Source organism: Colobus angolensis, unplaced genomic scaffold (genome assembly GCF_000951035.1).
Source record: "Colobus angolensis palliatus isolate OR3802 unplaced genomic scaffold, Cang.pa_1.0 Scaffold237, whole genome shotgun sequence".
Taxonomy (NCBI): domain Eukaryota; kingdom Metazoa; phylum Chordata; class Mammalia; order Primates; family Cercopithecidae; genus Colobus; species Colobus angolensis.
In genome coordinates, this window is record NW_012115566.1 from 1,760,336 (window position 1) to 1,771,811 (window position 11,476).

An 11,476-nucleotide genomic window follows, 5' to 3' on the forward strand; every position below is an offset into this window, starting at 1 on the left:
CCCCAACCCCTCCCCAATAGGAACTTTATTATAAAAGCCTCAGCTTGTAAGCGATCAGAGTATCAGCCAGATTCCTGACTGGAACTCTTCGCAGGCTTATTCCTGTGAATAAATCTGTTTGGCGGTGGAATTGCCTCCTGTTACTCGCTCTCTTCCTTTGTATCTTCCTAACACCTTCCGGCTCTAATGTTTTGCGTCTCGATGACCATCTAGCTCCTAAATGCTGGGGGCCGCTCCCCATAGAAATCCCTCGCCGCATTTCTCCGCCTCGTACCCAGTGGGGCTGGGATTTTTGGTCCCGGGTTTTGCAATAAGGGAGTCACCAAGATGCAGCCACCTCTGGAATTCCTAGAAAGGAAAGAGTTGCCTGGCTTCAGCCAGTAGGCTCAGAACGGCTGACGCATTTCCGGCCTTTGCGGTTGATCGGTCATTGGGGTGCTGCAGCCCCGCCACCTGTTCCGTAGCTTCCCGGTGCCCCGAAGGTGAGTCTTGGTCCCTGGTCGCGACCCGCCAGGCTCCCGGAACATTTCAGGTCTGTGCCTCGGAATAGGCGGGGAGGGAACGTCTGCGCAGGCGTGACCCCCGCCCCTACACATTCACTGGCCTGTAGTCCCCGTGGAGTAGGTGAAGGTCCCGCCCCTGATCTGGAAGGTTAAACAGCCTTTCCTTGTCTGAGATAACGCCCGGAGCTCTTTGTCCTGTCTCCAAGACGGTTAAGGAGCGCAGACACAAAAGGTGAGGTTAGAGCGAAAGTTTAATAAGCGAAAGGAAAAAGCTCTCTGCCAGCAGAGAGGGGCTCCCGACCGGGAGTACCCACTATGGAGCCCGTTCTGAGGTTTTTGTGGACTGGAAAGGAGAATGCGCTTAGTCTGCGGGCTGTCTTGGCGAACGCTTGACTGAGCTTGGCCCGGGACCAATCAGGAACTGAAATGATGATTCATAGATGCGGCTTAGCTTGGCTCAGGACCTATCAGAATCTGAAGTGAAAGCTTGGCCCGGACCAATCAGGGGCTGAGGCGATGATTCACAGAAGCTGGGCTTACCGTGCTATTGAAGGAAAGTAGAGCGCCCGCCGGAACCTACCAGAGCCCACCGTGCCCATACCCACAAAAGGAGAAGAAACTTTTCCTGGGAACCTGCTGACTATACAAAGGGCAAAGGCATTATGTGCCAGGCCTTGTTCCCTTATCTGAGTGAGCTGGAGGTTCTGTGCAAGTTTTTATCCAAACGGCCCGAGGTTTTTCTATGTGTGCAGCCGTGGGCATATATCTACAGGCACAACACCCTGTGCTAGTTCCCTTATCGGTGTCTGCAACGTGAATTGTTTTCCCAGGCTGCGTTTTATGCTATGTGGAGATGAGACACTGACCCATGGACGGGGGCGGGCTCTCCAGGGACCCTTCCCTTGCTGTCTACCTAAGGCAAGTTAGGTAGCTCCTTTCACAGGGTGGTGGGAGAGACCCCTAGAGGGGGCGGAGCTTTAGCAGCGAAACCGAGGTCGAGAGGTAGAGAAGGGGTAGACCTCGCTCTCTGTCAAAAGCCTTATTCAAAAGCCTTATTTCCTGTATACACGTACCTTTAATTTAATAAGTCAACATTATGCAATGCTTGTCGCATATAATGTTTTCTTTAAATATTGTAAAACCACAAACCTCATAACTTGTCACCTCTAGTTTCTAATGCATTTCTAAAAATTAGGGACATTTCCCTACATAACCACAATATTATTAGCACACCTAACTAACTGTAGGCGCTTCACCTAACACCTAGTTCATGTTTAAATCCCTCCACCCCCTATTGTCCCACAGATGTCTTTTACACCTGTTTGTACCAACTAGCATCCAATCACAGACCACTCACTGCATGTAGTTAAGTCTTAATCTAGGGCAATTTTACCCTTTGCCTCCCTTCCTCCCATCCCATTGCCTCCCTTCCTCCCATCCCATTGCCTCCCTTCCTCCCATCCCATTGCCTTGTTGAAAAGGAGGCTCTTCCAGTCTTCCTGTAGTGCATCCCCAATTTTTGATTTGACTGTTTCCTCATGGTATTTAAGTTCTTCCTCTGTTTTCTTGTCATCGTACTTGGTTATCCTTTGGGATGTATTTTACAACACAGATGATTTGTGATTTACATGATCTCTTTGTTGCTGTTGCTAATTATGCTGACATGAGATAATGTTCTCACGAATGAAAACATTCTCTTTTATGCTCTTTCTGCCATGTTTTTATTTCAGTGAAGGACAATGGGGACACATCAAACTCTGCACTGGTTCACTCTTTGCTGTCTGACACCTCATAGACACTTAGTAAATATCTGTGAAATGAATTCCTTTGTGGATTACAGGCAATGCATAGAAACTTAATCCTGTATTTAGGATGAGCTCTCCCACTTTCTCCAGGAGTATACCTTGTATACATTTTTCAAATTATGGCTTTTATTTTATTGTATTGTAATTATATCCTCATGAGCTATAAACACCTGTGTATTCCCAGCTCTTAGCACAGCTCCATAAATTGATTGTCCAGTGACTGAACTGCTTTTACAAAGGTTAAGCTGTTTCTCCTTTCATGTGTACAGTAACATCTAAACTAAGTGGAAGTCTTTCCAGATTCAGTGCAATAGCCTTCACCCCCTCCACTTTACCCTTTTTTCAACTCTTGCCTCTTCTGCTTCTACTCTTGCTTTCTTCTTCTACTCTTGCCTCTACCCTCATTCCCTCAGCTCATTCTCCATCCAGTAGCAGAGCTTCTCAGTACATAATTCAGCCTTGTCACTTCCTTTCTTAAAGCCTTCAGTGGTTTCTCTATTGCATTTATAAAATCCTAACTCCTATGCCCTACATGATCTGACTCCTGCTTGTCTTGCCAGCCTAATATTTTGCCACTCTTCTCCCACATGACTGTAGACATTCCAGCCTCCTTTCCTGTCTTTGATGGCAGCATGCACTTCCTCAGGGCCTTTGGATAGTCCAGAGTGCTCTTCCCCTCCCTCATCCCTACTCTGTATGGCTCACTTCTTTTGCACTTAAGGGCTCAGCTTAAATGTTACCTCACCTCCCACTACCTCATCTAAATAGGCTGCATGTATTTGGTAACTCAGTGCCTCGTTTATTTTCCTCAAAGTAATCATCACAACTCATAATTATTTTATTTGCCTCCTTACTTATTTTTGTTGTTGCTTTTATTTTCAGTTTGTCTTCCCTGTTAAAATATATACTCCAGCAAAACAGGGCCTGGTCCCATCTTTTTCACCATTGTAGCCCTAGTGCCCAGCCAAGTACCTGATATGTTATGAGTGCTCAATGAACATTTATTGACTAAACGAGCAAGTAAATGGATCAGTTACTAGTAATGAGTCTCTCCTTGACCCTTGCCTCCTGAGCCTTAGTCGCTGATAAAGTCATAAGTTGAGTCAGCAGTCAACTGCCTTTTATTGTTTTATCCCCCTTTCATGCCCTGGCATGAAACAGTGAGCCTGGTTCCCTACAACCTGAGACATACCACATTTAATCCTCCAGGAGTTGAATTCTAGGATGTCTTTGACTGTTTCTGCAGTCAAGTCAGTTAGCCCACAGCATCAACTCCACTAACTACTCTGTGTTTCTGTTTCTGGTCCACTGAGATTTTTGTCTTGTATTTGTAGCTGGCCATATCTTTCTCTTTATCCCCTTTTATATATCATCTTCCAATGCCAAATGTTTGGAGTCAATTGGTAATTAGTCATAAATTGGCCTGTTTCATATCACCCTGGAAAAATGAATCCGATTTTTAATGTTGCTTTTGAGCTGTTGTTGGGATATTCAGGGGGATACCCCTGGTGGGATCTAGACATGGGCTTCAGTACACAAATGGGAGGTCACCACTGGTCACTGTCTGTCCTGGATTTTCTTGAATATTTCTTCTAGTATTTTCAACTGTCCACTGAGTATTAACACATGACGTCAATATTTTATTTTGTTGGGTTTATTTCCTCTATGAAATGAAGATATTCAATTTACTAATTCTACTTTACTAATAATACCTGCTCATTGATATTTATGTAATAATTGCTATGGGCCAGGTACTATGCTAAGCTTTTTATATGCATTACCTTGTATAATCACAACACTTATAAGAGGAGTACTATGGTCATTACTGCTTAGAGAGGTCACAGGATATGAACATTATTCACTGTACTGCAGTGCTTCACTAAAGATGATTTTAAATAGCTTATTCCATTTAATTCGTCAGATGTCTATCAAGTATTTGGTCCCTGCTAGGATATCAGATGACACCAAATTTGCATTTAATCAAATAAATCAGGTAAACAAAACATTGAAGATGCATTCATAATTTTTTGGCAAGTCCAGACTTGTAAGTCCTCTAGGCATTTTAAAAATAAGAAGTGTCTGTAATCTGTAGCAATTTGGGAGAGGAGATAGGAAGAGATAGGAGGACTGGGGAACATAGGGTAATGCATATACATCCTGGGAACAGGGGTGGTTTGGGGGACAAGAAGAAAGAGTATATTTTCCCTTCTGTGTTCCCTTCCCTGTCCTTACCATGGCTTGATGAAGTGAAAGGGGATATAGGAGGGGAGAATATATTTATTTGCCTGGAAAACATTTATGGAGCACTGACAGTGGGCCAGGCACTGTGCTATGCATTAAGGGTAAAGACAGTTCATGGTGGCATAAGACCAGGAGGTAAATCCTAAGCACCAATTGTGGGGAGAAGAATACAACTGATGGAGGAATACTCCACCTGTGGCTTTGGGTATGTGAGAGATTGCCTGTAGTGATCCAGAAAACAAACAAAAAAAAAAACAAAATAAAAAGAGCCAGCTGCATTTCCATGGTTTCTCAATAGCATTAAAGTGCAGAACCCATATTTGCAGAACAATTTTTGACTATAAACCTAAGGCCATGAGAAGCTACATGTTTAATAATAATGGAATCCAATGCAAATTCATAATTAGAAATTGTCAGACTTTCAGTCTTCCTGAACTGAAGACTCAACAAACCAAATTACCAGATAATACAGTAAGGAGTAAAAAGATATACATTTCGCCTTGGACACTGACAAAGAATAAATGCCATGGTCTTTGTAACTCTTCAAATTCTCAATTCTGTAACATAACTTTATGTGAATATTTTATTAAGGTCTGTCTTTCCCACGGTAAATACCATAAAGGTAGAGACCTTTCCTTTCACCATTTTGAACTAAGCACCTCAACACTATTCCAGACACCTAACAGACACATAATATATGAATAAATAGAATAAATGCATTTTCACCCAATAAAGTGTAACTGAAAAACTGTCAAGTGCTCTCAGACCTTAATGATTCCATTAGCACCGGGCAAAAGTCAGATAAAACTTAAATTACACCACTCAAGTCAACATTGTATCAGTGTAACTACTATTAAACTTCCCAACTTAAAAGGCCACAACCCTGCGACATATTCTTACCATTTCCATCCTGAATCTTACTCAATATTTTTTTAAAATGCAGATCTAACACCATGACAATGAAATAAAAGCCTTGATGCCGCTCAGTGTTCCATATAGTAAAGTGTGACGTCTTAGCCTAGAGTTGAAGGCCATTTTCTGTCCCCTATAATGCATCTTTTTAACCTCATCTCTCACATTTTTACCCACAACCCATATTCTATAGTTCAGCTTTGCCTGTCCTTATCGCCATTGTGTGTGCCCTTAAATACCTTTCCTCATGTTGTTTGCTTGATTTATGATGGCGGATCCCTTCCTTTCTCTGCCTGATAAATTCCTGTTCATGATTTTAGCCTAATTCAAATGTACTTGCCCCTAAGTCATATTCTTTCAATGTTCCATACCCACTCAGAAATTATTTTTTCTATTCTTTACTTCCTGAATATTCTGGTGAGGCCTCTATTATAGCATTAATCATCTGATATTATAGCTAGTTTTATATATCCTATTCTCCTCCTAAATCTACCATATAAACATATTGCCCAGGCCTTTAAATCACTTCTACAGACTGAGTATCCCTTATCCAAAACCCCTGGGATCAGAGTATTTTGGATTTCAGATTTTTCTGGATTTTGGAATATTTGCATTAAACTTAACAGATCCCTAATCTGAAAATCTGAAATATGAAATGCTGCAATGAGCATTTCCTTTTAGCATCATGTCTGTGCTCAAAAGTAAATAGCTCTTGCTTTTTATTCCACAGTTACCTAATTCTCCTTCCCAGAGGTTCACCCTTCTATATCAGTTATCTGTTGCCATAATAATGTGGTATAATAAATAGCCACAAAACTTTAGTGGCATATAGTGATAAACTTACGTATAGCACGTGAGTATATGGGGCATAGCTTACCTAGGGTGGGCAGGCCCTATTTATACATCTGCATTCAGCAGCTCTGCAGACCTTAGGCTAGGCCTGCTCACATGTCTGGCAGTTAGCTGGCTATCAACTAATCTAGGATGGTCTCATCTACTCCACTGGAGTGATCTGGCTCTGTTCTACATGTCTCTTATCATCTGAAAAAATATCCTTCTTCTGGCAATTTCAGAGGGCAAGAGTAAGCAAAGCCAGTTACACAAGTACTGTTCAAACCTCTGCATGCATCACATTTGCTAATATCATTGGCAAAATCAAGTCATATTGTTGAATTCAGTGTCACAATGGAAGGGCACTGCAAAATATTAATACATGGCTACAGGGAAGGGGGAAGAATTGAGGCCATTAACATACTCTGGAAGAGCCTTTTCCCAGTTGCTAAACATATGTAAGTCAGTAACTATATATACATTGTATTAACATAAATGATAGAATACCATTCATATTTCCATACTTTGCTTTTTTCCCCACTACTTTATGATTTATTTCCATTAATATATAATGCTCTATCATCAGGTGTCTTCTAAGGAAGATTAAATCAGAAAATTTTAAATCACAGTTATCCTTTCACCTAAAGCCAGAGTAAGCCTTCTAAATTAACCCCAGGAATGGCTTCAACAGAGGAACAGTACGATCTTAAGATTGTGAAAGTGGAGGAAGACCCTATCTGGGATCAACAAGCCCACCTTCGAGTGAACAACTTTTCTGGCCAAGAAGCCTCCCGACAACTTTTTAGGCAGTTTTGTTACCAAGAGACTCCTGGTCCCCGAGAAGCTCTGAGCCGGCTCCGAGAACTCTGTCGTCAGTGGCTAAGGCCAGAAATCCACACCAAAGAGCAAATCTTGGAGCTGCTGGTGCTGGAGCAGTTCCTGACTATCCTGCCCGAGGAGCTCCAGGCCTGGGTGCGGAAGCATCATCCAGAGAGTGGGGAGGAGGCTGTGGCTGTAGTCGAAGATCTGGAACAAGAGCTTAGTGAGCCAGGGAACCAGGTGAGAGGACAAAGATGGACTTCTAGACATTAAATACTAAATGAAAGGTGGGGTTTGGTGACACAGGTTGGTTGGCTATAGCTGTATGTATTAGTTCTCTGTTGTGTAACAAATTACCCCTAAACCTTAATGGCCAAGACTACAGTCATCTGAAGACAGGATTCAGGTGGGCAGATCCACTTCCGAGATGGTTCACTGGTACAATTGTTGGTAGGGGGCCTCAGCTACTCACCGGCTATTGGCAGAAGGTCTTAGTTCTTTGCCATGTTGGTATTCTTCATGGGGCTGCTTGAGTGCCCTCACAACATGTCAGCTGGCTTCCTCCAGAGGGGAGAAGGAGAGAAAGAGAGAGAAAGGAAAAAGCCACAGTGCTTTTTATGACTCAGAAATTATATACCATCTCTTCTGCCTCACTTTCTATTCAGTAGAGTTGAGTTATCAAGTACAGCCCACATTCAGGGGGCTGGGGGTGGACAGTTCGATTCTACTTGGTGGATTTATTTTAAACCACCATACTAAATTGGGCCACTCTTCCCTGTTTTGCTTTTGGACACGGAATTAAACTCTGGACCTTCCACTGTGACATCTCTCTAGAAAATGTTTCATATAGTTCCATGTGATATCTTTCAATTTCATATTAGCTTGGACTCCTATAATTCCCCTCTTATGAACCAAATATGCCTACCTGCCTTCAGGCTCTAGACCATGAACATGGACATTCTGAAGTGCTCTTGAAGGAGGTGGAACATCTGAAGGTCAAGCAGGAACCAACAGATATCCAGCTTCAGCCTATGGTGACACAGCTCAAATATGAATCTTTTCACCTCCACCAATTTCAAGAACAAGGTAAGGATTTTGACAGGTCCCTTCAGGAGATCTCTGGCGGGTCTATAGAGGGCAATAGTTAAGACTGTGGACTCTGGGGCTAAATTGCCTGGGTTGGAATTTAAACGCTGCATTTAATAACTCTGTGACAATGGACAAGTCAGGTAACCTCCCGGTGTCTTCAGTTTATGCATATTTGAAGTGGAGATAGTCATAGCACGTCAGTCACAGAGTCATTTCAGATTTAATAAATTAACATATGTAAAACACTTAGAACAGTGCCTGCCTTGTAATGAATATAATATAGTGCCTGCTTATGTACATCCTCTTTGGGAGCCTCTGGGTGCTCCCTTCAGACATTTCAGCAGTGCTGATGACCCCTTACTCTACTAGCTTAAACATCCCTGTTTAACCCAATCCCCTCCTTAACTGGCAGTTCTTCATTCCTAGAACATGTCTGTTTGATATGGATCTTTCTATTTCCATCCTATAATTGTGTTCTTTCATAAAGGAAAGATATTACATTGTTTGGTCCATTTATTATTCCAGATGGTGAAAGTATACCTGAGAACCAGGAGTTGGCATCAAAGCAAGAAATCTTAAAAGAAATGGAGCATTTGGGGGATAGCAGACTCCAAAGAGACGTATCTTTGGATTCTAAGTACAGAGAAACTTGTAAACAAGACAGCAGGGCAGAAAAGCAGCAGGGACATTCCACTGGAGAGAGATGCCACAGGTGCAATGAATGTGGGAAAAGCTTCACTAAGAGTTCAGTACTCATTGAGCACCAGAGAATCCACACTGGGGAGAAGCCATATGAATGTGAAGAATGTGGGAAGGCCTTCAGCCGGAGATCAAGCCTGAATGAACATCGGCGGAGCCACACTGGAGAGAAACCCTATCAGTGTAAGGAGTGTGGGAAAGCCTTCAGTGCTAGCAATGGCCTCACTAGACACAGAAGAATCCACACAGGGGAAAAACCATATGAATGCAAAGTGTGTGGAAAGGCTTTCCTTCTCAGCTCATGCCTTGTTCAGCATCAGAGGATACACACTGGAGAGAAGCGTTATCAGTGTCGTGAGTGTGGCAAAGCCTTCATTCAGAATGCAGGGCTTTTCCAGCATCTCCGAGTCCACACTGGTGAGAAACCCTATCAGTGCAGTCAGTGCAGTAAACTCTTTAGTAAGCAGACCCTTCTTAAGAAACATCAGAAAATCCACACTGGAGAGAGAACATGAGTGTGATGAGTTTGGGAAAGCCTTCAGTCATCATTGCAACCTTATTAGGCATTTTAGAATCTGTACTGTTCAAGCAGAACTGGACTAATTCTGTGGACCCTCAGACCCCTAAATGGGGCCATCTTGGAAAGTAAGATTTTCAAGTGGCTTATTCTGTTCATATAAAATTTATTTTGCATTGCAGTGAACCACTTGTCTACAAACCAGGTGTTGGTGCCTCCTGTGTGGATGACTGTGATTGTAGGGGGTTCCTGGGTGGCCTTCTTATTCCCTATCCTTTGGTCCATTTCTAATGATTTCCTTTAAAGGGACCAAATCTTATCTGGAAATAAATTGTTATGGAGGGGCTGTTTTTGAGCAATACTGAGCATTGAACAATTCTAAAAGACCAGTATCTATGTATACTTTTTTAAAAAAGATTGGCTAAGATCAAAGGATATTCAGAGGTGCATCTTTTTCTGTAAGTGACGTTTTAAACAAACATGAGGTTTTGGGGAATAAGAATCGTCCACATTCCCACAGGAAATCATTGCTATGGTCTCCCCTAGGAATCTGATAGATAGCTTCTGTAAGCAGCATTATCCATGGTATAAAACCTATAGTTTTAATGGTTTAGAAATCTATGTCTCGGCCAGGCGCGGTGGGTCACACCTGTAATCCCAGCACTTTGGGAGGCCGAGGCGGGCGGATCACGAGGTCAGGAGATCCAGACCATCCTGGCTAACATGGTGAAACCACGTCTGTACTAAAAATACACACACACACACACACACACAATTAGCCAGGCGTGGTGGTGGGCGCCTGTGGTCCCAGCTACTCCAGAGGCTGAGGCAGGAGAATGACGTGAACCCGGGAGGCGGAGCTTGCAGTGAACCGAGATCGCGCCACTGCACTCCAGCGTGGGCGACAGAGCGAGACTCCATCTCAAAAAAAAAAAATAGAAATCTATGTCTCCTTTCATATCTAACTCATGTTTTTGATATGAATCATCAATATATATGTTGATATCATGTTAATGAGTTTGATATGAATCATCAACATAGTATGTAGTATATACATATCAACATAACTATGTTGATGATTCATATCAAATTCTCAATGCCGGTCATTACTGTATGTAAGTTTTCCATTTTTGTTACAAATAATAAGATGATACTTTAAAATCTCTATTCTTCACAAGGTACCTCTTTAATTCATAGCCTTTTATGTCCGCATTATTCTTTTTTGGGGGGTTGGTCAGCAACTTTGAGTGCCATTGCAAGCAGCATCATTGAAGTAATTTTATAAAGAAAAGAAGTCTGATATCTTGGGCAGCTTGCTGCTTACTAGGGAGACCAGCATGCTCAGACATTTATTGTCAGGGTTAAACGTATGCTCTGGCACCAAGTTCAAATCCTTCCTCCCCGTTTGTGAGCTGTGGGACTTTAGGCAACTTATCTAAATGCTGCTCTGCTATAGTCTCCCCATCTGTAAAGCAGAGGATGACATCAGTACCTTCCTCATAGGGTACATAAGATTAAATAAATACAAACTTGTACTTAAAATGTAGCTCTCAATAAATGTACATTATGATTTACATAAGAAATAATACCATTTAACAAATGTAGGTAGAATTTTAAGTATCATGTTAAAATTAGGATATGAAATGCCTCTGCTGACATTGTTACTCTTTTCTCCACAGTCAAAAACTAAATCAGAATATTTCAAAAGAGAGGAAATAAAAGTTCAGCTTAAAACTGTTCTGCCCTAAATCTTTGTCTTTGAAGTTTATTTTTAAAGTGTTAAAGAATACATATATATGTGTATTTTTTTTCCTCATGGCTTAGGAACCATAAACGATTCTTTAAAAGTCACTTACTATTTTATTTGTCAATAGAACAATTAGCAGTTAGCTGAATTCAGATTTTCTGGAATAGTGTTTATGAAATTTTATAATACCTACAAATCACTTGAGATCTTGTTAAAATGCAGATTCTTAATTCAAAAGGTCAGAAGGGGGCCCAGGAACCTGCCTTTTAAATGAGCAATGCGTTCCTGGGTGCCTCAGATGCTGCTGGTTCAT

The 11,476-nt window shown here is 41.9% G+C and overlaps 1 protein-coding gene across 1 annotated transcript; it reads left to right on the top strand.

The window, feature by feature from the left end:
- The first annotated feature begins 411 nt into the window (after positions 1–411).
- Positions 412–11,165, top strand: ZSCAN31 (zinc finger and SCAN domain containing 31). Its single transcript, XM_011944892.1, has 5 exons — positions 412–482; positions 6,879–7,351; positions 8,047–8,197; positions 8,726–9,316; positions 11,096–11,165. Exons 2-5 carry the CDS (start codon positions 6,971–6,973, stop codon positions 11,104–11,106), a joined length of 1,134 nt encoding a protein of 377 aa, XP_011800282.1. The 5' UTR covers positions 412–482; positions 6,879–6,970; the 3' UTR covers positions 11,107–11,165.
- Positions 11,166–11,476: the final 311 nt, after the last annotated feature.

What these genes read in the sequence shown, in the direction of transcription:
- ZSCAN31 (XM_011944892.1), top strand. Translation starts at nt 6,971, where the DNA reads ATGGCTTCAACAGAGGAACAGTACGATCTTAAGATTGTGAAAGTGGAG. An exon ending in TTAGTGAGCCAGGGAACCAG is followed by an intron (nt 7,352 to 8,046) that starts GTGAGAGGACAA and finishes ACCTGCCTTCAG; the next exon opens with GCTCTAGACCATGAACATGG. An exon ending in CCACCAATTTCAAGAACAAG is followed by an intron (nt 8,198 to 8,725) that starts GTAAGGATTTTG and finishes TTATTATTCCAG; the next exon opens with ATGGTGAAAGTATACCTGAG.